We start from the raw sequence: 25,012 nt of genomic DNA, 5'->3' as shown, positions 1-25,012 counted from the left end.
TCCTCTCTAAAGAAAAAGAAATGTAAATGAATTCTGACGCCTCCTACCACATGGATGAACCTTGAGGACATTACACTAAGTGACAATCACAAAAGGCGGTCACCTAAGGCAGTCATGCAAAGACAAATCCTGTCCGATTCCACCTGTATGACGTCCCTGGAGGAGACAAATTCAAAGAAAGAGAAAGTAGAACGGCGGTTCCCAGGAGCTGGGGGAGGGAGAGGCAGAGGCAGTGCTTACAGGATAATGAATATAGGGTTTCTGTTTTGCAGAAAACAGTAGAGATGGGTGGTGGTGGCGGCTGCACCACAGTGTAAATGTGCTTAATACTCTTGAGCTGTGCACTTTTTTTTAGAGATTTTATTTATTTATTCATGAAAGACACAGAGAGGGAGGCAAAGACACAGGCAGAGGGAGAAGCAGGCTCCATGCGGGGAGCCTGATGTGGGACTCGATCCCAGGACCCCAGGATCACCCCCTGAGCCGAAGGCAGATGCTCTACCGCTGAGCCACCCAGGTGCCCCTGAGCTGTACACTTAAACACGGTTAAGACGGTAACTTTTCTGTTTCCTGTGTTTTATCCCAATAAAAAAATACCATTTGAGGACTGAGTAAGGCAGTGGTTTGGGTGTCCCCGCCAGCTGATACAGACCAACCGCCGGCCAAGCCAGGGGTCTACCAAGAACCTTCTGTGCATATTTCACCAAGCGTGCTTGCTCCTGTGGCCATGCGCGGTCCATCCTGCTTCTCCTGCTACATACCTGGACTGGAACGCTGGTGGTGGCCTCTCTCCTTCTCTGCTTGGTCAGCCACTTCCCATTTCCTTCCTCTGTTTCCTTGGCAGCACCTCTGGGGTCCCCTCCAGGGAGCCTGCCCTGACCCTCCAAGGCCCTCTTTACCCTCTGTTTGCTCTGCGGGGCTCTGGCCTTTGAAAACATGAATGCTTGGCATCAGCAGCACCTGGGGGCTTGTTAGAAATGCAAATTATCCACCCAGTGAATCAGAATCTCTGGGCTCCAGCATCTGAGCTTTAACAAATTCTGCAGGTGAAGAGAAACGCACCCCCCCTTCCTTTCTCTCCTCCTCCTCTCACCCCAGAACTCTTAACCAACAGCTGCCCAATGAGTGTGCACCAAGGGCCTCACTGGCCCTTGGCCTGGGGCGGACTGAGGTGCCGATCTCATGCAGAACCCCCTGAGGGATGCTGTTCCACCTTGTTTGGCCTCTTCCCTGCCCTACTCCCCCCCCCCCCCCCCCGCCACTCTGCTCCAGGGCACCCACATTACATGCAGGGCAACAGCTCGTTCACGCTTGCACCACGGAACCGGATGCCCGGATGCGTAGTAGGTGTCTGCCGCTGTGTGTTAACCTCTATGGCTTAACACTGATCAACGCTTTTTTTTTTTTTAAAGATTTTATTTATTTATTCATGAGAAACACAGAGAGGAGAGAGAGAGAGGCAGAGACACAGGCAGAGGGAGAAACAGGCTCCATTCAGGGAGCCTGACATGGGACCCCATCTCAGGTCTCCAGGATCATACCCTGGGCTGAAGGTGGCGCTAAACCGCTGAACCACCTGGACTGCCCTGATCAATGCATTTTGAGAAGTATTCTTATCCACCCCAAAGGCATCAGTGCTTTCCACCAAGGGAGCCCCAGTGGGGCCGTTGACAGCATGGCTCCTTACTCTCCACACAGACACCCTGCCAGGCTTAGTGGGTGTCGTGGGGAATTTCATGTGTTCACTTGGCTGGACTAAGGGACGCCCAGACCACTAGTGAAACGTTATTTCTGTAAAGAAGCTCGCCCTCAGGGATGCCCAGGTGGCTCAGGGGTTGAGCATATGCCTTTGGCCCAGGGTGTGATCCCGGGGTCCCGGCATCGAGTCCCACATCGGGGTCCCCACATGGAGCCTGCTTCTCCCTCTGCCTGTGTCTCTGCCTCCCTCTCTGTGTCTCTCATGAATGAATAAATAAATAAAATCTTTTAAAAAAGAAAAGAAGCTCGCCTTTACCCCTGCGGGTGGGCACCATCCAGTCCACTACGGAAGTCCCGAATATAACGAACAGGTAGGGGAAGGGTGATTTTGCTCTTTGAGCTGGGACATCACCTCCTGCCCTGGGGATCTCTACACTCCTGATTCTGGGGGCTTTGGGACACAGACTGGAACTTACATCTCCTGCGACGTATTGGCTCTCAGATTCTCAGGCCTTTGGACTGGGATTGAATCATACCACAGGCTTTCCTGAATCTCAGGCTTGGAGATGGCTGATGGTGGGACGGCTCAGCCCCCCTAACCAGGTGCAACCAATTCCCATAACAAACCTCTTAAAGGCCCCTGTGTGTACCCCACTGCTTCTGTTTCTCTGGAGAGCCCTGAGTATACAGTGGGCTCTTCTGCTCTGCCCTGCTGCTGTCCCTGCCCAGGCACAATGAAAAGCCTGCCCGGCCCTCCTCTGACCCCACATTGGTGTGCATTTGGGTGGCAGAGACCATTCATTAGGCAGAATGTGCCTCTCAGGCTGCCACCTGCTGCAGCCCTTTCTCCTAGAAAGCAAGAACCAGCCTGTACCCAGGTGCCTTTAGATACGGATCACAGCAGTGTCTTTGCCAAAGGACGACACCGATGCGTATCTCAGGGTTGTCATCCACAGAGATAGGGCAACAAAGGAGCTGTGGCTTCCTTGGCTGCACCCCCATCCCCTGGGAGGTCCCACCCCACAGGAGGGCTGGTGGCAGTGTGTGGCCTGGGCTGGATCTCGCCCCGGCTATCCCACAGTGCAAGGCTCAGGCTCATCTTCACTCCTCAGAGCCTGGCTTCCCAGTGGGTAGAGCGGGGACAGCACCGCTCCCCTGCACAGGGTCTCACACGAGACCAGGTCCAGAGCGCAGAGGGGCAATTGCCAATTCCCTTGTCGCGCCGTCTAGCCTGGACACACAGGGGCAGCAACCCAGGCTTTGTGCTCCTCTGGGGAAAAGGCAGCAGGAACCAGTGAGGTTTTCTGAACAAGGGCCTGACACCAGGAGCTTAGCTTGGGTCCAGTGGGGAGGGGCGGCTCCAAGTGGGGAAGACCACCTTAACCCCAGGGGTGGCCAGGGGAGCACGAGGGACAGTGAGGGCTGAATTCTGGCCCCAGCTCCTACTGTCCATGTGACCTGGGCCAGGCCAGTGACCTCTCTTTATTGTCTGTGAAATTGCAGAAAAAGTGAGAGGGAGAAAGGGAAGGGGAAGGAGAAGGGATAAAGAAAAGGATGGGAGGAGGAGGGGGAAGGCCAGCTCTGGAGCTCACACTGCAAATCACTAGCCCACCTGGGATTCACACTTGTCTCCGATGCCCCAACTCTCGCACCCTGGCCTCTGGACCCTGCTGCAAGCCCTCTCTTCCTGAGGAAGCATTCAAGGCCCTTGGCTGGCCTGCAGTAGTAGCAAGAAGCCAAGTGCAGCCCTGAGACCCAAACCCTGCTTTCCAGGGAGGGCCTCCATGGGTCAGGGACCTCCAGTAGCTGAAGCCTCCCCCTGGCCCTGGCTGGCCCAGCAGAGCAGGTGTGGTGATGGGCAAGAAGGGCCACTGCCCTGAGCCTGAGCAGCCGGCCCACATCACTCCCCATGCTCATTTTTTTTTAAAGGTTTTATTTAGGGATGCCTGGGTGGCTCAGGGGTTGAGCATCGACCTTTGGATCAGGGTGTGATCCCAGGATCCAGGATCGAGTCCCACATCGGGCTCCCTGCATGCAGCCTGCTTCTCCTTCCTCTGCCTATGTCTCTGCCTCTCTCTGTGTGTCTCTCATGAATAAATAAATCTTTAAAAAATAAAATAAAAAAGTAAAGGTTTTATTTAGTGGGTGCCTGAGTGGCTCAGTTGGTTAAGTGTCCGTCTTTGGATCAGGTCATGATCTTGGGGTCCTGCGTTGGATTCCCTGCTTCTCCCTCTGTCTCTGCCCCGCCACCCTGTTTGTGCTCTTTCTCAAGCACACGCACTCCCTGTCAAATAAATAAATAAAATATTTTTTAAATAAATTTTATTTATTTATTTATTTATTTATTTATTTGAGAGAGACAGAGAGAGGGCAAGCAGGTGGGGAGGGAGCAGAGGGAGAGACACAAGCAGACTCCACGCTGAGCACAGAGGCCAACGCAGGGCTCCATGTCACCACCCTGAGATCACGACCTGAGCCAAAATCAAAAGATGCTCAACCCACGGAGCCACCCCAGCGCCCCTCCCACGCTCAGTGTTATTCTGTGCTGCAGCTCAGAGAGGTTAAGGAATGTGAACTGTAAAAGCTCAAATCAATCAAAACATCTGTACAGCTTAGTGGAGCATCCAGAGGACAACCCCAGTCATGAGAACTCTAACGCCAACAATAGCCAAGTTCGCTGGGTCCTCGGGGGAGGCCAGACACCTGCCCGAGTCTGAGCTCAGTTACTCCCGGGGTCTGGGGAGCATGCCCGCGCGTGCTCCTGTGTCTCGGCCTCCCTCCTCTCTGAGATCCATCCTGCTCTGTGTCCCTCTTTCCTTCTTCTTGCTGAGCGCCGTTTTACTGTGTGGATGCGCTGATCAATTTATTGATTTTAGTGTTGACAGACACGTAGGCAGTTTCCAGTTTAAGGTTTCATGAATGTGCTGCTGTGAACATTCTTGCCTTTTAGCAAATATGTATATTTATGTCTACTGGGGACATCACTAGGAGTAGTACGTGTGCACGTGCATGTGTGCACACACACGTGTCCTACACACACACACACACACAAATATGTCACACAGACATGCCAACAGTATAATTCTGCTTTAGTAGGTAATCACAGTTTCCCAAAATGCTTTCAACAATTTACAGTCCACCAGCAACGTGTGTGAATTCCAGTTGCTGAACTCTTGCCCAGCCTTCGTATTTGCAGGTACATAATGTCTAAACCAAGCAAAGCTAAGCTAGTGTCGGGGTTTCAGACAGCAATTTGCTTATGCGTTTGTGCCCAGAGGATGTGTCAGGGGCACTTCAGGTGCCATACCGTTCTGTCTCTTGATCAGGGTACTGGTCACACAGGTGTGTGTTCACTTTGTGAAAAGTCACCAGGCGGTGCACTTGCAACTTGCTCACTTTGCTGTATGCAACACTCGATGTCGATAAAAAAAATAATAAATACACTGGGACGCCTGGCTGGCTCAGCCTTTGGCCCAGGGCATGATCCTGGGGTCCCGGGATTGAGTCCTGCATCGGGCTCCCTGTGTGGAGCCTGCTTCTCCCTCTGCCTGTGTCTCTGCCTCTCTCTGTGTGTCTCTCATGAATAAATAAATAATAAAATCTTTTTAAAAAATAAATAAACACACTTAAAAACAATACAGGGGGCCACCTGGGTGGATCAGTGGTTGAGCGTCTGCCTCTGGCTCAGGGCATAATCCGGGGGTCCTGAGTCCTACATCAGGTCCCTGCATGGAGCCTGCTTCTCCCTCTGCCTCTGTCTCTGCCTCTCTCTCTCAATTTTTTGTCTCTCATGAATAAAAAAATAAAATCTTAAAAAAACAATCCAGGGGCACAGGTGCTGTGACTGTCCCACTGGTATGGATAAAGATGCTGAAGGTCCAGGTCATGGCCCAGTGGTGGGGTCCATTTCCTGGCCCATCCCCACATCTGTTCAGCCACTGAGTTGGTTCAGCCTCCAACGTGTTGCTCTCACAGGCCCCTGGTTTCTGTTGGTGCCAAGGCCTCAGGCTGGATGGCTCCCTGCTTACCTGTGGCTCCCCCAGGTGGGGTGTTGGTTCTTCTGTGGCCCTTGGGCAGCGTCTGAATCCCCCCGCCGCCCTCCCACTCTCTACTTGGCTGAAGACAAGTACTGAGTGAGACAGTGTGCTCAGCCTAAACTGGGATCCGTGATGCCAACGTGGGGACCGTCTGGCCCCAAGATAGGTGTTCACTTGGTGGGAACAAGACTGACGTTGGCGGCTGTCAGCACACGTTTGGGAGAGGAGCGGGTTCTGATCCTGTCCTCAAGGCTCTTCCAGTGAGGCTGGGGAGAAAAGCGTGTTTCCTGCCATAGGAGGCTAGCCGTGTGGAGGAGGGACCGGTGGGTAGCTGCCCTCCACCAGCAACATGACAGAAGAATTAAATTAATAGAAGGTGGAAAGTCATTTCCTTTGAACAGTGACTTTTAAAAACCCTGCATAGTAACACCCAATGTAAGGGAATTGTCCCGTGCATTACATTCTGTGGTCATTAAAGGCAGTAATCCCGGAGATGACACAGCAACGTGAGAAACACTTATGACATAAGGTGAGCACAAAGGATGGGAGACGCCCTCCTATGGGTGGCTTTTAGGGGCAGTTCTGCTGAGCAGCAGGCGGGCAGGGGGAAGGAAGCCCCGCACTGTCACGCTGCGTTTCCAAGCAAGGAGACTGGACTGCAGGTGATTTTTTTGTCCTCCATGTCACTAAATCTCCATAGAGATTTTGTTTCTTATACATATTTGGAAGTTTACTTTTTTAAAAAATGGAATGGTTTAAGCCCAGGCTCATAGCTCTTGATCCATGAGTGTTCACAGGGCTCAGGGAGCAGCTTACTCTGGCCCTGCTATAGGGGAGAATGAGGAGGGCCCTTGGGGGGCTCCCCCAGAGCTGCTGGGTGGGAGACTGTGCTAGGTGAGCCTGCTCCAAACCCGCAGTGCCACCTCTCAGCCACTCCCAGGACAGGCCCTCCCCGCTCCGACTGAGGCCTGGACCATGACCAGGAAGGATGGGATGCAAGGAAGTGCCCACACGTGAAGGCTGTGGATAGCAGAAAAGGAGCTGACAAGGGCAGCCCGGGTGGCTCAGCGGTTTAGCACTGCCTTCAGCCCCTGATCCTGAGGACCCGGGATCGAGTCCCACATCAGGCTCCCTGCATGGAGCCTGCTTCTCCCTCTGCCTGTGTGTCTGCCTCTCTCTCTCTCCTCTCTGTGTTTCTCATGAATAAATAAAAATAAAATCTTAAAAAAGAAAAGAAAAGGAGCTGACAGTCACAGAAGGATATAGTCAGAGAAACAAGACCGCCTCGCATAGGGCTGCCCTCAAGGGTGGCCGAAATATGACCTGCAAGACACAGCGGAACTGCCTGGAAGCCTCAGAAAATGTGGGCACATGTGGCAGCAGCTGGGCAAGAGGAGGGACGGACACAGGGGAGAGGTGACCTCCATCCAGCCAAGCAGACCATGCAGAGTTCACCTTGAACCCCGATGGCCAATGTGCCCACTGCGTGCACTGCAGTGCATCTGGGAGGCCACAGGTGGGCCTGGGAAGGGCAGGTGCCTGTGCTGGCCCCAGACACCTGCTACTACCTGGGTCCTACCCTGACTCTTGGCCCAGTGCTTATCGCATGATGCTACGGTCACATGGACCTGAGCACGCTCCCATTTGGAGGAATATGAGCCCTTTAAATCTAAACAGCATGTAAAGCACACACCCGGGAGTCAGCTTTTCAGCCGCTGGGCCTCTGCAAGGTCAGACTCTCAAGAGCTACAAGAGCTACGGGCCTGAAGCAAGTCGCCCGGGTGAGTGCAGCTGCTCTGACCCCTCCGGCCGCCAGCATTGCCATCAGAGAAGCAACAGGCAAGTAAACTCCAGAATCTTAGAAAACCAGAGTGCCATGTTGTAATGGAGCCAGAGGGGCGCCCCGCAATTTCACTGTCACGGGGAGGGGGGCAGGCAGTATATGAGCTTTACAAGAAGCGCTTGGGAGCAAGCCTTGTCAGGACTAAGCACTCCCGGCCCTCTTTGGCCTCCTCAGGAAGCCTCCCTACCAAATGCATAATTTATGAGGCTAGGCCAATGCATATTCATGAGCTCATCCCTTCCAAGGCCAATTGCTGTCTCTGAAAAATCCTCCCGTAATAAATTATTGCACGGGAAGTCAGGGCTGGGCCCAAGGCAGGCCTCGGTCCTCAAAATTACTACAATCTCTAAAACTTGCTTTGAAGAAAATGCTCCCAACTGTGCCTACCTTGGGTCAAATGTAGGGGAGATGCAAAGAATGAAGCCCCTAGGGACACCTGGGTGGTGCCCCCTGCTTGTGCTCTCTCTTCCTGTGTCAAATAAATAAATAAAATCTTTAAGAAAAAAAAAAAAAGAATGAAGCCTCTACTGTTGGAACCCCTGAACCCCAAGGCCGCACAAATAGGGACACGCCAGTAGCATTTCAGGCCAGTCTCCCCTCTCCCCGGAAAGAACAACCCTGTGTGCATGGTGGGTAGAACTCTGAAATAAGCTCTCCTAAGCCTCTGTTCACATAACAGCAAGAGCCAAAGAGTCCACTTGGCTGGTTCTTACCCTTTCTGGATCCCAGTCTTCCCCATCTGTGGACTGGGAGGCTGGTCCCTCCTGGCATCCACTCTGAGAGGGTCTTTTCACAGGTAAATACCTCTAAGACCAGAGCTAATTCGCCCATCAACGCCTTGGCTGGTGCCAGGGTATGAGTGGAGGTGTTTTCTCCTACTTCGTGGTCCAGGAGAGAACGTGCATCTTAGAATCAGCGGGATCCTAGGCTCTGATGAACACAGGCACACTTGCTTTGTCCCATGGCACTTCAGGGATACCCCGCTATTTACACATTGAAGATTTGTGGCCGTCCCGTGTCAGACAAGTCTCCTGATCCTATTTTTCCAACCGCATTTGCTCACTTTGTGCTCTACGTCCCAGTTTGATAATTCTCCCAAAATTTCATTATTCTTCTCACTATTCTTATATTTGTTATGGGGACCTGCGCTCCTTGATCGCCACTCACTGAAAGCTCAGCGTGGTTAGCATTTTTTAGAAATAAAGTATTTTTTGATTAAGGTATGTATATTGTTGTCTCAGACATTATGCTATTGCACACTTCAGAGATAACTTATCTATGCACTGCCGACCAAAAAACACATTTGTCCCAGTTTATCATGATAGTCACCCTATCGCAGTGGTCTGGAATCGAACCCGCAACATCTACAAGGCGGGTCTCCACAGCACTAAGCTCCCACTTCCAAAGCCCCTCCACCCCACCCCCAGTGCTTGCAGAGGTGCAGAGATAAAGGGCATCTCACTGAGCACACGGGCTGACTCCTAGCAGGTGCTCAATGAACATGAGTCTTCCCTTTCCACTCCTGGAAAGCAAGGACAGGCCCATTCATCCTAATTTGTGTCTGGTAGAGAAATCTGTTCACAAAATTCCTGAAGTCCGCATGTTATTCGGTGGGCTTTGTGGCATTTGAAGCGTTAAGTAAGTGCCAGTTTAATTTAGATGTGGGGTGGGAGTGAGAGGGAGCTTAAGAAGTTTTCCCAAACTAGTCACAACCCAATTAAAATGTTACTCATGAAACCCAAGACAGTGATTCAGTTAATACTCCATCTGGCATTTCTTGCTTACAAGCAACTCACATATGACTCAACTTTGATTCTGCTTTATTAAACATTAACCAGCACACTTCCTTACCCCAATAAAAAGCCATCTTGAAAGCCTCACCGCACACGAGCGTGTGTGCCCGTGCGTGCACACGGGCATGGGCAAGCTCCTGCACGAGCACCCCAGGGTGTGTGACCTGGGGTGTGTGTAGGGCTAGTCTTGTTGCTGTGTGACCTGTGCTGTTACACAGGGCCCCAGGCTTGGTTTAATGTTTTGCTGTCACTACCTTGAGATCCTCGATAATTCTCGAACAGCGGCCTGTGTGTTTATTTCACATGGGGCTCTGCAAATTGTGTGGGGCGTCTGGGTCGGTGTGTGTGTGTGTGTGCACATCTAGCCCACGAGTCCCTGTGAGCATGGCCGTGAGCCGTACAGATGTGGGGCAGGTGCCCGTGTGAGGACGGGACGGGGGGTACTGGAGAGAGTAAACGTGGGGAGATGCGGAGAATCTCATGGATGTGCCAAGGAGGTCCTGAGACCGAGGCCCTTGAGCCACACAGGAAGCCCCGAGATGCAGATTCCAGGGGCCTGGGTGGGGCTCAGGAATGCATTGCTCCGGGCAGCACCCTCCCACCCCATGTGGCTGTAATGACACCAAAGTTTGAGAACCCCAGGCTGGAGGTTTGGGGCACTGAAAAGTGAGGCCTATGATTCTTTAGATTCTTTAAGGAGAGGTTTGGAACATCACTGAGCTCAAGTCATCTCACCACCCACCCTATTATCTCAAGTTGAGATTCTTAAAGGAACAGAAGCCTGCCAGGAACACCAGGAATGGATGGGTACCAAGGCTGCTAACCTCAGGGAACCCCGGGCCAGAGGCCTCCCTCGGCTGCCTGGGCCCTGAGCCAGGCAGTGACTCATGCTGGAGCAGGCCGGGGTGGCCTTGATGCCCCCTCACCTCTCTGCAGCAGCAGGGCAGGGCCAGGGCAGCTACTCCTGTGACTTCTCCAATTCATCAGCGGGGGCCACCCCATGGACCCTGCTCCTTGGCCCCCCGCCCCTGCTCGTGTTCCTGGCCTGACATCCCACACTGAGACCCACCCTGAATCAGAAGTGATTGGTGGTGATCAGCAACCCGCCCCCCCACCCCGTACTGTCGGGAGGGGCACCTCCAGCAGCACGAGCAAGAGCAAGGGTCCTCATTGCACGCCAGGGGGCCCAGCAGCTGCTGACCCTTGGATCGTTGGCACCCGGTGGCCTCACCCAGGATATTTCTGTTCCCAAGCTCCATTTCACTGAAAGGCGTTGCAGGGTCAAGATGCTCTCCCATCGCTGAGTACAACAATGACGGGGACAGGAGCCACCACTTGCCAGCTGGTGACTGGGGGCGGGTCACTTGAGCTCTCTGAGTTTCGGTTTCATCGTCTATGAAATAGCCCATCCCTCTGCTAACTCTTGGCTGGCGCTTGGCTCCTGCCCCCTGCCTTCCTCAGGCACACCTCCTCCAGGCAGCCCCTCTGGACCAAGAAACGCACCTCAAGTCTTCCCCACCCCTCCCCCATGGCAAAGGGGTGGTGGGGATTGAGCCACCAATCAGCAGTAGTGCAAATTAGAATTGGAGTCCTGCAAGCTTTGGGGACCAGGAAAAGCCCCCTGTTTCCCAGGAAGAGAAGTGGCCCCACCCTGAGTGCTTTTTTCTGTAGCTGCCACTGTGGGCCACCCCCTGTGTGCCAGGCACCCGGGAGCCTCTCTGCTGGAGCCCTTGTGTGCTGGAGCCCACAAGAGGTAGGCAGGGATGGCATAGATAAGGGGATGAGGGCTCAGAGAGGTTGGGGTCTTGCCCAAGGACACACAGCTTGTGTAACCTGAGATTGAAACCCGGGGCCTTCACAGAGACGCTGATGCAGGGACCTCGCCCCTCCGAGCAGTGCCAGCCCAGCCTCAAGGCCCTCTGGAGCCCAGGATCCCTGTGCCCTTTGAGGCTGCGTGTCCCCGTGGTTCCTCCCTCGGCTTCCCGACACAGCGCGGTGGCAGGGAGCCCAGCGCCAGCCCTTCTATTATTCACGCCTCCCTTCGGCCGCCAGCAGGGACCTGGCCCAGAGGCCCCGGCGTTGCCAGGAAAGATAAGGCGCCAACACCTGACTCGTCCGCTTCTGAGCTCCATCTCGATTTTCCAAAAGAACACAAAGGCCTGTTGTTCCTGGCCCTGGGCCGGAAGTCGGCCCTCCTTCTCATGAAAGGCAGATAAGCCATTAGCAGGATTAAGGCCGGTTAGATGCTGTTAAAAAGACAGGTTAGATTTACAGCTTTTCCTCGTGACCACCTGTCCCCCCTGTAACACTGCATGTGTTTGAGGGGCGGGCGCCTGCCATCTGCGGGTCTGGTGGGGAGGTACGGGGGAGGCATCGGATCCCGCGTGGGCTCGGCGCAGCACTTCCCGGCCTAAGAGGTGGGGAAACTGAGGCTTGCTCAGACCACTTAGCTGCTGGACGGCTTTGCCCGTGCTCCCTGCCCCGTGCAGGATCCAAGTGGACTCACTCGTCCTCACGACAAGACTTGAAACACGTGAATGCGTGTGTGCAAACCCTGCCCACCCACACCTGAACCTGTAACTTTACAGTTGGGACAAGCAGAAATCGAAAACAAGAGGGCCTAGGCCACCAAAGGGAAGCCCGGGAGGTCGGCCTCAGCCCCTGCACCTCATCCTTCCCCCTTCTCCTCTGGCACAGGGAGCCTCCCACCCCGGGCAGGCCAGGCCTCGACTTGAAGCCTCACCCAGAGGACTAAGGTGATGTCACAAGGAGGGACACCGTGTGGTGGTGTCGTGTCCCCCATCCCCAGGGCTGAGGCTTCGGAGATCACCAACAGTAGCCCCTCCCCCACTTGCCACATCAGGAAACTGAGGCCCAGAGAGGGAAGGGATGCGTGTGATGAGCCACACCCTCTGAGCCCCGTAAAGTGGGAGTGATGGTCACCCCTGGCAGTGGGGCCATGGAGTGAGAGAACAGGGTGCACAGGGCCTTAGACGGGTCTCGACCCTAGGGTCTCCTTCATAAAGGCTGCAGGAGGGACAGCAGCTAGCAGCGTTAGAGGAGTAGCAAAGCTGTTCGTTGAGTACCTACTATGTGCCAGGGGCTGGACATAGGCTCAGATGTGGATGCCGCCCTCACAACGGTCACCATCTGATGAGGGGCCCCTGGCACGGAAGGAGAGGCTGGGAGGGAAGCAGGGCTTTGCTAGGAACGAGGGGGTGTTCCAGGCGGAGGGACCAAAAGGCGAGAAGTGGCCCAGAAAGTGCAAGGTTCTAGCTCCTGGCTACACTTGGGGTGTCAGGGGTAGGGGGGCTGGGGGCCACCCCAGAGAGGTGGCGTGTGCCGGGATGAGGTGCGTAGAGTTAGCTCCAGTGGAGAGAAATCTTCGAGAAGTCCCACCAGCTGAAATGTCAGGGACCCTGGGCCGCAGGGCTGAGAGGACAGGTGCCCCATGGGAAAGGCAGGCGATGGGGGCGCTGCCGGGGAGGGGAGGAGGTGACAACCCCGTCTTTGCAGGCAGGGCCCCCTCCATGCACTGCACTTGCTGAGCCACCTTCCCCGCTTCCCAATCACGGCATCCCAAGGCGAGCCTTAAGTCCCAGACAGGGAAACCGAGGCTCGGCCAGGCGCGGTCATGCCCACGCTGGAGTGAGGCCCACGCCGGGCCGCCTCCCACAGAGGCCTGGCTCTTGCTCAGGCTCCCCTCTCAGCTTCCCAGAGAAGGACTTCCATCATCTGCATGGTTCAGGGTTTATTTTCGTATTCGGACTTCACAATTTTAAAAAACTGCTGTTTTAAAAAGAGTATTTTTTTTCATGTGTATTTTTGAAAGGTAGCAGCTGACTCTTCCTGCAGTCGGGCCCCACCGTGCTTCCTCTCCCACCAGCCCTGTTTCCTCCCGGCCATACATCACTTTCTTCATGAGGGGGACGGGAAATGAAGGGGAGACGGTTGCCCTTGGCGCTTGGGAAGCTGCGGTCCAGGAGCCAAAGACGGTTCAGGAGGGAGAGAGCAGAGCAGGGCTCGGAGGCCAGGAAGATGTGGGCTCTCGCTTGGACGCAACGCTCTTCCCTTGGGGGGATCTGAGCCCCTCGGGCTGCTTCCCGGGGTCCCCAGCCAGCACCCCAGGAGGCCGCAAAGTAGTCGGGGACCCTGTGATGGTGCCTGCGATTGGCTGAAGACACCAAGCTCTACTCACTAAGTCCTTTGGATGTTACCATGTACGGGGAAGGGGTCTTGGCAGATGTAATTAAATTAAGGATCCCGAGGTGGGGGGCAGGGGGTGCCACCACCAGAGAACTCTTAGAGGGAAGCAGACAGAGATCTAATCCCAGAAGGAGGACCATATGGCCACGGATGCAGGGCCAGAGGGATACGGGCCCAAGTCATGGAGCATCACCAGAAGCAGGAAGAGGCCGGGGACGGATCCTCCCCCAGCGAGAGCATGGCCGTGCTGACACCTGGACTTCGGCCCAGTGAGTCTGATTTCAGACTTTGGGCCTCCTGAACTGTGAGAAAATTAATTTCTGTTGTTTCAGGCCACCAAGTTTGTGGCCATTTGTTACAGCAGCCCCAGGAAGCAAACGCGGTGCCGCAGCCAGACTGGGCAGGAGCGGGAGGGCTCGGGGGAGACAGCCAGGCCCCTGGGGTGGACGCCACCAGGCTCACCGGGGCCGGGCACCAAGCCGTCCTCCTGTCTCACCCTGTGTCGTGCAGTCTGCACCCCTGCGCCCCCTCGGGGTGGCGCCAGGTGGTAGTCCCAGGTGACCCCTGCAGAAGCAGAGGCAACCAGAAAGGCGTGCTCTCTGCCCCCACTGGGCGGACGCTCGAGTGCACAATGAACAAAATAAAGCTACACTCTGCCTAAAGCCGTGTTCTGCTTCCCTCCTGCCTTCACTGCTTCCCCTCTCCCCCCGGAGAGCCCCTCCCACTGAGGCGCATGCACAGACCCGAAGCCCCTCTCCTATCTATAGAATCCCCCCACCCTGCCCTTGACCACCTGCACTCCTCCATTCGTGCGTGGCAGCCATCCTATAAGGTACCATCAGCCTCACTTTCCACACGAGCAAAGGCCCAGAGACATTCTGTGGCTTGCAAAGGTCACACAGCACCGGGCAGCAGAGCTCAAATGCCAATGCCGATCTCACTGATTCCCCAGCCACACTCCCGTCCCCTGTTTCTCACCAGCTGCCCCAGTGGCTATGGGCCCAGTGGCAGGTCAAGAGCCTGGCGCTCCTGCCCACGGCAGCGTCCACACCCAGCCCCAGAGCCTGGCGTCCCCATGGGGTATGGCCCACCTTTCCCAGATTATAGACCCAACGGAACATCCAGGGCCGTCAGGGTGAACTCTCTGCATTTCTCCCACTGGGCTCCAGAATAGAGCATGAATTGTTCCCTCTGGGGCAGCCTAATGAGCCTGCTATCTGGAGGTGGTTTTGTTTTCCACTCGTGATGAGGTGATTGTGTTTTTTGTCACCTCCCACCCAGCTCAGGTTACAGCGACACAATCGGCCTGGCCATCAGCACCTCCGCCAGGCCCCAGGCTCCTGCCCAAGCTCACAGGAGGATGCTCCTGGCCTATTTCCAGAGCTCTCCATTGACGGACAGAAGCTTGCAAGTCCAGGAAGGGCAATGTGACCAGCCTCGGGAGGAGTCAAGGGGAGGAGGCCAAATAACTGATGATAAGAAACTTGCAGGTGTCCCTCACCGGAAACCCGAATGGCGGGCCAGGCTTATCTCCACTGAGCGTGTGGCCTGGACACCTGCCTCTCTACTGGGTGGTGCACACGCCGCCAGCCCGCTTGGCCTGCCCGGCCCAGCAACTAGGGAGAAATCACCTAGGGCGAGGCCACGGTCAGTCCGTACCTTCTCTCATGAGGTTTGTCCCTTTTCCTTTTTTTTTTTTTAATTTTTTTTAATTTTTATTTATTTATGATAGTCACAGAGAGAGAGAGAGGCGCAGAGACACAGGCAGAGGGAGAAGCAGGCTCCATGCACCGGGAGCCCGATGTGGGATTCGATCCCGGGTCCCCAGGATCGCACCCTAGGCCAAAGGCAGGTGCCAAACCGCTGCGCCACCCAGGGATCCCGGTTTGTCCCTTTTCTAAATAGATTTGGGACATGCAGAAACCTCCAGCTTTCTCCGCGTCCCTCCCTCGCCTTCAGAAGAGGGAACGTAAGTCCAGACCGCAGCTTCGAGCAGGAAACATTCGCTGGGCAGCTGCTCTGTGCCAGGACCCTAGAATTATCTCCCTGAATCGTCCCCGCAGCCTGTGAGGTGGGCACTTCCCTGTCCCCACTTTACAGATGAGGACATTGAGGCTTACATTCTCAGAGCCAAGGGGGCAATGCTAATGAGAACACAGAAAACACACTCGACACCACCAGTCGCTGGGGAAGGGCAAATCAAAGCCACCGTGAGATACCTTCATACCCACTAGGATGGCTGGAATCAAAAAGGTAACCGCCCGCGTTGGTGAGGACGCGGAGAAGGGGGATCCCTCGCGCACCCCTGGGGGGGAATGCCGGCTGCCACTGTGGAAACAGGTACAGAGGTCCTCCGAAAGTTCAACACGGAGCCACCCTCCGATCCGGCAGTCCCACATGGAGGTGTACGCCCAAGAGACACGGGCATCCATTCCCACAAAAAGTTGTGCGTTCATGTCCGCGGCAGGATAGACCTACCAGCCCAAAGGTGGAAGCAACCTGAACACCCATCTCCTGGTGACTGGATAAATAACATGTGGCCTCTCCCCACGATGGGTTAGTATTTGGCCACAGCAGGAATGAAGTAGGGATGCAGATCACACGTGGAGGGGCCCGAAAATGTTCTGCGAAGCAAAAGAAGCCCACGACCTGTACAATTCCATCTATGTGAAATGTCCACAGCAGGCGAATCCGTAGAGACAGCGAGAGACGAGGCTGCCGGGGCCTGGGAGTGACTGCAAATGGGTGGGGGTTTCCCTACGAGGTGATTGAAATGTTCTCCAAGGGACCTTGGGGGGTGGCTGCACAGCTCTGGGAACAGACTAAGACCCACCGCAGTGTACGCTTGGGGCAGGTGCGTTGAGTTACATTTCAATCAAGCCGCGTCCAAAAACCAGAACCTGAGCATCACTGGGGACTCAGAGGGACCCGAACGCACCTCTCCGGGCCAGCGGCCTCCAGGTGCCTCCCCAGGCCGAGGCCCCAGCTCTTCCCCCCACCCCCGTGGGGAAGACAGGACTTGCCCTGTCCGCGTTGCCAAATCCTGGGGTTCACTGAGACCGCAGGCCCCTCCAGAAAGGAGCGGCAGGAAGAGTATTTTCTGCAACTGCACCAGTGCTTTGACATGTTTTTCCATCCCAAATAAATCAGGCGGGAACCCTGGAAGACGTGTTTAAACTAGGTAGAGAGTTCTCTAAACAGTCTGGGGCTTAGAGGTTGAAACGTGAGGCCCAGGCTCCCTCCCCAGGCAGGGAGTCCTAGGATCCCCACCCCAATTCCAGCTTAATTTCTAGCCATTCAGCTGACGTCATCGACCCTTACGGAAAGGCTTAGAGAAAACTTCTAGTCTTTGCAAACATTATTTTTAAACCAGGTCTTATCTCATTATACAAAATGGGGTTCACGGCCACGGCCCTCCGGTTAAGCTCGTTTGGTTAGACCCCGGTACAAATCAAACTGAGGACACAGCCTTTCCGTGGTGGTGTCGTGGGATCAAGGAAATAGTGTCGGCCTCAGAGAGCTGGAGCAGAGACTCGTAATTCACCTCCCACTGGATGTCTACAATCGTTTCCTTCTACACTCAGACCCTATTTCTTTGTCCGTGGGCTGTTGATTGAACCGGCTCAGGAGCTATCCAGCCCAGCACCCTCTTCAGTGCGTTAGCAAATAATAAATCAATAGAGCTTTGCAGCCATTAACAGCTAATGTTTCTCTTGGTTATGCTTTTCCTCGCTGGTGTGGTGACCGAATCTTTCAGAAACTTATGTTTGCGCTTTGAAATGCAAATTCAGATCTGTGGGGAAGAACACATTTTGAGAAATCTTGCCCCTTGCTTTGTGACTTGCATGTTGGAATGATTCATAATCTGCATTTCAGATGCTTATGGACTGCAGCTCAGACGATATGCTTCCAACATTTCATAATTAAAATGGATTACTTTATTTATTTATTCTTTTTAAGTCAATTGGGAACAAAAGTCAACAGGGGCGGAGGGAGGTGCAGAAATGACTGCGGTTCACAAACGGGGCTGTACTCCGCCTTCTGGCCGTTAGGTGTGGCCATGTGACTTGCTCGAGCCAATGCAGTGCCAGCAGTGGCTGCATGGGCCACTTCTGCATGGGGGCATTTAATTGTCAGTGTGATGTCCCTGTCTCTCTGCCAACCCCATAACCGGGGAAGCGTGGGTCCATATGGAAGCATCAGGCTGAGCCACCACGTAGGTAACCCTCCCTGAGAGTTACCCAGATCCGCAAAGGCCTTTGCATGAGCGGGAAATAGACCTTTGTTGCTTTAAGCCATTGAGATTTGTCTTTTTCCAGAACACTCTGAGTCCATCCTGAGTGATACAGTCAGTGAAAAACAAAGGATCTGTTGGGATGAATGCAAAGATTTGAAATCAGTCGTGGTGGATGACAACAGGTATCTGTGACTCATCTCCACCACCTCTTTCTTTCTTTCTTTTTTTCTTTCTTTCTTTCTTTCTTTCTTTCTTTCTTTCTTTCTTTCTTTCTTTTTCTTTCTTTCTTTTATAAGATTTTAGTTATTTAATTAAGAGAAGGAGCATGCGGGTGAGAGGGAGAAGGAGAGAATCTGAAGCAGACTCTACACTGAGCACAGAACCCAACACGGGGCTCCATCCCACAACCTCGAGATCATGACCTGAGCCGCAACCAAGAGTGGGATGCTTAGCCGATGCTCAGGCTGTGACAGGAGCGGCGCAGAGCAGGGACCCAAGCCCCACTTGATGTTGGAACACAGGACATGTGTGCAGAGCCATGTGCTCGCCCGTAGGATTCTGAGGGTGGATGCCAACAAATCCCCTTCCTGTGGCCTAAAAGGAAAGGAGGCTTGTCGCGGGTCACACAGCAATGAACCCCACCCAAACATCTCCCCTGACATCCAACATCCTGTGAGCCACACAGGGGTGTCCAGCCTGGCACCCTTCACCAGATGGTTCAGAAGTGGGAGCTCCAAGGGGGCAGAGTCCCCTAAGAACTGCAGAACCAAGGGGGCTCTCTGGAGGAGGCAAAGCCCCATAGAGGCCAGAGGATGGGCTGGCTCAGGTGGGGCCCTTCTGCCATCAGGAGCAGGTGCCGGCACACCTGTGGTGAGGGTTTTAAGGTTCATTCCTGGGCACCATGGACTGCCACCCATGCCCACCCCCCAGACCCAAGGCTCAGAGGGAATGTGAAGGCGCCATTTCACAGGAGCCCCCATGGCACTCTCTGGGGTTCTGGTGTCACCTGCACTTAACAGATGAGAATAGTGAGGGTCAGACAGGAGAGCCTGCCTGCGTCCACAGCGTCCACGGTGGGGGCCAGGCCTGCCTGACTTTGGACACCTTCCTCTAACCACCCCCATGTGTTTTTACAGACAGACTCTGGGTCTTTGCCAGGCCACCCCCAGTCCCCTGGAGATGAGCATCTGTCCTCTGGACCTCCCTGCCCCCATATTCAGCAGTTGCTAAGCCCCCTACTCTCCCCATCCCTCCCCTCCCAAGTCAGCCTCACCCTCTCTCCTCAGGACCATCTTGCCAGCCTCCTCCTAGGGCTCTTGGCCTCCAGACGCTCTAATCCCTGCCCCCTATACATGGAAGCAATTCAGGTTAACCCCCACCCCCCACTAGAGTTCTCACTGGCTCCCTATTGCCCAAAAGGTGAAACCTGAACCCACTTACCTGTCTAGAAAGGGGGAAGCCCTCATCAACAGGATGGGAGCAGCCTAGAGAGATGACAAGGCCCAGGGACCAAGCCTGCCTCTCCTGGGGGAAGAAGTTTCCTCTCCAAGAGTAGGGCCCAAATCATGAAAACGGTTTGCTTTAAGCTCTTTATAGAGACACAGGCCCTGGCCCTGAGCTCAGCTGGTAAACATGAAGGAGAATGAAACCCAGGCCAGGCCAAGGAGGGAGAAGGAAGTGGGGCTCTCTCTGGGCTCTGGGGATGCCAGGAGAGATTGAGTGAGACATGGGATGGTCCACCCCAGTGTCAGGCCCTCCAGCCTTGGGAAAACCCCCTTGTATCCAGGCAAAGAGAGATACTTGGGGAGCCTTTGGGGGACCCCACAGAGCGGCTGGCCCTCCCACCTGCTGGCCCTCCTGTACTCAGAGCAGCTCCAGGAGCCGCAGAGCTCTGAGGGAGGTGCTCCAGACAGGGGCAGCCACCAGCACGCCTGTCCACTGTCCACTGTGCAGACAAAGGGAGGCTGGGGTCCAGAGGGGACACGGTAGTGGTGATAGGAGTCTACACAGGAGGACGAAGAGAGTCACTCTGTTGGCTGAGCACTCACTCAGGTCAGGGCTATCCATCCTCACCACACCCTCCAAAGACGGCAAACAGAAACCCACCACTGAGGCTCAGAGAGGCTACTCGAGTCACCCAAGGCCACAGAGCCAGGGGTGGGAGCGCAGAGATTCGAACCCTGGGCTCTGGCGGACTTGCATTCGTTGCTCGGCTGAGAGTACAACGGCCCATTCTTTGGTGCCTGGAATTGTAAAACTGCTTTGCTGGAAATTTTCCCAAACATGTGGGGAATGACAGCACAGAGGCTGGATTCTCTTCCTGCAGAGTGCTGCCGGGCGGGGAGGGCCAGACGCGAGGTCAGAGGCAGGAAGAGACAATCAACAGACCCAGGATGTGCGGAGCCAGCCCCTTCCGGGCCGCCCCTCTGTCCGGGGGATGCCAGCACTTAGAGACGCTGGCTCCAGACCCAGTGGGGGACATGGGAGGGCCCCATTTCACAGACGAGGGAATGGAGTCTCAGTGGGAAAGTGGCCCGTCCAGGGCTCTGCTTCGCTCAGGGGCAGAGCCAGGCCTCGGATCCAGACAACTGTAAGGGAAGCCCCTTTGCTGGACGGGGTGCGCGGGCTGGCAGTTACTGGTGCAGGCGGTTCCTGCTATAAATACAGTGTTGACTCCCTGGTAACCTTAGCCTCCAGGCTCCCCTGTCCAGGCACAAGGCCACAAGTCCTGGAGCTGACCGCCTGCCACCGTGCTCCTGCTCTGCACAATGTTCCTGACGCCCTGACAAGGTACCACATTTTTTTTTTTGTACAGGCTCCAAATTATCGGAGACGATGCTGAGCTAGCTGTGTCTGAAATGAGAAGGGCTGTTGTTCAGATGAGAGCCAGAAGGGCCTATGAGAACCAGCCCCCACCCTGGGGTGAGCAGGATGGGATTTCCCAGACAGGGCCCTTAGTTTGGGCCTGGGGAGCTGGGTTCGAATCCTAACTCTACCATGTACCAGCTGGGCCACCTGGGTCTATTTGCCTCTCTGAGCTTCCGTTTCCCCAGCTGTACAGCAAAGTTCATGTATCCCGCTCCAGGGATCAAGCGATGTCCCTGAAGTGGCCAGGACAAGACACAACACCTAATTCGTCCCCTTCATTTTCCTCTTCGGCTGCAGCTCACTTACTGGTTGAACAGTAGTAACAGTCACACTTGCTCACAGGAAGCCTGGCGTTCTTTTAAGCGGGTTACACACTTTTGATCACTTAATCCTCATTGGGACTTGAGGAGCTAGTGTCCTGTTATTGTCTCCACGGAACAGATAAGGAAACTGAGGCACCATGACCTCCAGGAACCCGCCCACAGCCACACAGGTGGTGGCTGGTGGGGTTTGTGGGGGCGGCGGCGAACTTTCCCGCTGGAGACGCAGGTCCAGAGATAGCTTTCGGAAAATAGGTAGAAATATTTCACAGCAGCCTCCTGGACCCAATCTCTGTCGTGGGGTTGGAATCCTAGAAAGTCTTGAACTTCAGATGACACATTCCAGGAGACCACCCCCCAACAAACACGCACACACCTGCACCCAGGTGTTCTTTCACTCCTGCCTCCCATGATCCGCAGCAGAGACGAAAACCAGGCCACGGTATTTGACAGGCGGGAAGCCAAGTCCCGAGCTCGCCCGGGGTGACCTGCCCAGCCAGGGTGGGCAGAGCCATGACCATGCCTGCCGGCCCCAGCCCAGCTGACCCTCTCCTAAGCAGCGAAGGGGCGGTAAAGGCTGTGTCTCCTCCCAGCCTCCCGGACACACACACACACACACACACACACACACACGCAGATGCACACGCTCAGCACCCAGTCCATCGCCTCGGCGGGCTAAATATTGTTCTGGCCTTCCTGAAATACCCAGCTCCGTGCGGGTGGTTTTACAAGCTGCTAAAAGCAGGACCGTGTCCCTGGTGGAGGGAGAGAGCTATTCCGGGTTCGTGTCAGGTGTGCGCAGAGCCAGCCAGAAAGGGCCTGTCTGCGGCACCCCCACCCCCCCATACCGGCTCCTCCGCGGACAATTCTTGGCAGCCTGCACTGCTGACGCCTGGCGGAAGAGGGTGAGGTCAGGCCAGTTTTGTCGGTGTCCCCCTCCCCAACACACACACGCACACACACTCTGTTCCAAATCTGACTTGGCCAGGCCCGGGCGCCAGGACCGTCCATCAGACACCACGCCAGGGGGTGTCACGTTGCCAGCAATCATAAGCACCCCGGGACCCCCAGGACTGCCTGACATGCCCAGGATTCTCCACGGGGCTGCAGGACAGATAAGAAATCCAGGGGACCCCAGATGGGCAGAGGCTTAGGAAAGAAGGCGCCACTGGAGGGGCCAGACAGGGAGGCTCCCGTGCCCCTGGGCTCCTGCCCAGGACCCTCCACCTGCTGCTTTGCGGGGCCATCACTGAGCGTTCACGGCACATCAGGCTGTCACACTTTATCACAATCTGCAATCTGCACAAGCACCTGAGGGGTAGGGACTGTTACCACTGTCCCTTTTTTCACCCGGGGATACTGAGCTTCAGAGCAGTTAAGCTGCTTGCCCAAGGTCGATCACCCAATCTAGAAACGAAAGAATTGGGATTCGAACCCGGGCAGCCTGGATTAGGCTGCCTGCAGCCCCTGCCCCACCCACTGCCAGCTCAGAGGGACGTCTTCCCAGAGCTCGCCTTCAACCGGTAGGAGCCAGGGTGGCCTGCCAGTCCCCAGCAAACCCCTCGCCCCGGGGAGGGCAGAGGGTACGTGGGCAGGCCCCGTTATCTGGCCGCCCCTCTGCCTTCGTGCCCCTGGCCGCTTCCACCCTAGAGGACCCGGGGGCTCACGGAGAGGCGGCCTTGTGCGGGCAGAGCCGGGGCTCAACTCCCCAGAGGTCTCAGACGTTTGGGGGAATCAGATGGAAGCCGTAGGCTCCCCCAGGCCCGCCGAGGGGCCCAGGCGCAGTCCGGCCCCCTGCGCTGCGGGTCGGCTCCGGACTCCCCGGCTGGCAGCGGGAGGGGTTTGCAGCAGGCACAGCTTCCTGTGTAGCCCCGTCGGGAAGACGGGGGGTGCGGCTGAACTTGGCTTGGCGAGGCCGGTCCCCCTTCCAGGCATCAGGCTAGGAAGAAGGGGGTCCAGCCCACAGCTGCCTGCAGCCCGGGGCGGGGGCGCCCGGTGCCCTCAGCGACCAGCAGCCTTGGCTCTGCAACCGGAGCCGCGGCGGGTAAATATAGCGCTGCCACTCACCGGCCGAGGGGCCCTCGCCGTCCGACATGGTGCAGGGGATGGGCGGGCAGCCGGCCACCAGCCCGCAGGGCCGCTCCGAGCCGTCAGTGGCCGTCACCCACCTGGTGGGGCTTGGGCTGCCGGGCCTGCTCCGCGTCCAGTCCCCAGGCAGCTCCCGCCCCAGCCGGCCCGGCGGCCCCCACCGCCCCCCCATGCTGGGCCGGGCAGATAAGAACGTGCTCCAGAGCCAGGAGCCCGCCGGATTGGTGGATAAATCTGGGCACTGCCCTCCCCTGCCCTGGGCCTCTCCCGGGCAGCCTCGGAATGTTGCCTGAGTAACTGCTGCACCCCAGGGTGCTTGGTCAGTCCCCGGCCCCCAGCCCCAGCCCTGGAGACCCCAGAATGCCCGAGCCTCTCGCCCTGGGAATGCTTCCACTCAGCCAACCAGGGGCTTTTCTGGACGTTAGAGAAGAAGACGGAGCGATGCCACCCGCTGAGTCCGTGCCTGGTGCTGCCACGCTGGTCCACCCACTCAGCTCTCCATGACCAGCCGCGACCCACCCAAGGCCACCCGGCCAGTTAGGGGTGTGACCAGAGCCAGACTCTGGAGCCCGACTGTCTGTCTCCAAGGCTACAGGAAGGCGTGGCCCTTGCTTTTGTTTGGCAGACCGTGAGCAGCCACTTCGGGGCACCTCCTGGGTGCCGACCGCTCCACGTGTGTTGGGGGTGCTGTGCGGGGACAGAGGTGAACTCCCTGGGGGAGCTGTGTGACCCATGTCGGGCACAGAGTGGGCACTCAGGAAATATTGGTTGGGAGGACACATCTCAGCAAGCACTTAGTATGCGCTTGCTGCGTGCTTGCCTAAGAGGTAACCCAGTCCTGTTCCTGGGTCCCCACAAGGGCCTGGGCCAGAGACTAGGGCAATGAGGCAAGTAGAGGGCTCTGGGCTCCGTTCCCAGGGGCGTCAGCTCTGGACTGGGTGTCACTGGGCCCCCCACTCCGGGACTCGAGGTCTACCCGGGTCTGCATGCAGGGTGCAGAAGGAGTGAAGTGGTTTAAAGAGGAGAGAAGCTGGTCATCAACCCGAATCCCCCAATACTGGAGGGCTTCCTGGAAGAGCTGGCATTTGAGTTATGTCTGTGAGGAATCTGAAAGTTTTTTCAGGGGGAGAGAGGGCATTCCAGGAAAAGAGACCAGCAGGTGCATAGATAAGAACCAGGAAAGCTTGATTGGAGACTGGCAGGCATCCCCGGCAGGGGCAGGAGGTCACGATCATCCCAAGGAGAGGAGGCTGATATTTGTGAAAGGGCTATGGAAGTCAGGGGAGGCTTCTTGGAAGAGGGGGCAGATGCTGGTGCTCGAGGGTCCACAAGCCTCAGGAAAATGTGAGGGGTGTGGAACAGTATCAGAGGCATCCAGCCGCTCTTCAAAGGCACTGAGGCCTTTCCAGCTCAGAGACCTTGGGGGTGTGAAGACAGGAGGGCCCAGGCTACCATGTTTCAAAGGAACTGCCTTCTGGAGACGGGGTGGGGGAGAGCTGCAGCCACAACAGCCGTCAGAGACCAGCCGTCAGAGGTAACAGCAAAGGAGTTCAATCCCTATAAGGTGGTTCCAGGCCTCCTGGCCTCCTGGCCTTTGCCCGTGCTGTTCCTTTGGTCAGGAATTCCCTGCGCCCCTCCTCCTCCATGAAGCCTTGTCTGTCCCTGAAGATGGACCGGGGCCCCTGCGTTCTGCTCCACGAGCTGACCTCACTGTGGTTGGTGCCCTGGTTTTGTCCACCTCTTGGGTGGCTCCTGCTGTATGGTAGTGAGCTCACTATCGCTGGAGGTATCTAAGCAGGCCTGGACAGCCACTGGATGAGGACCCAGTGGAGGGAGTTCGAGCATCAGGTGGGGGGTTGGTTTAGTGGCTTTGGGGCCCCTCTAGAGCGACCAGCTTGTCCGGGTTTCCCTGGGCCTTTCCC

General features: G+C 56.0%; 1 protein-coding gene across 2 annotated transcripts in view; it reads right to left on the bottom strand.

The window, feature by feature from the left end:
- The window catches only part of EML1 (EMAP like 1), a 189,069-nt gene extending 165,792 nt beyond the window's left edge, over positions 1 to 23,277 (bottom strand). For both annotated transcript variants that reach the window (XM_072839905.1, XM_072839907.1), the window contains exon 1: positions 23,070 to 23,277. In XM_072839905.1, the coding sequence (XP_072696006.1) occupies positions 23,070 to 23,262 (193 nt within the window). In that variant the 5' untranslated portion in view covers positions 23,263 to 23,277. The remainder of the gene's footprint in view (positions 1 to 23,069) is intronic.
- Positions 23,278 to 25,012: the final 1,735 nt, after the last annotated feature.

Source organism: Canis lupus, chromosome 9 (assembly GCF_048164855.1).
Source record: "Canis lupus baileyi chromosome 9, mCanLup2.hap1, whole genome shotgun sequence".
In the NCBI taxonomy this organism is placed as follows: domain Eukaryota; kingdom Metazoa; phylum Chordata; class Mammalia; order Carnivora; family Canidae; genus Canis; species Canis lupus.
This window is presented reverse-complemented; position numbering and strand designations above follow the sequence as displayed.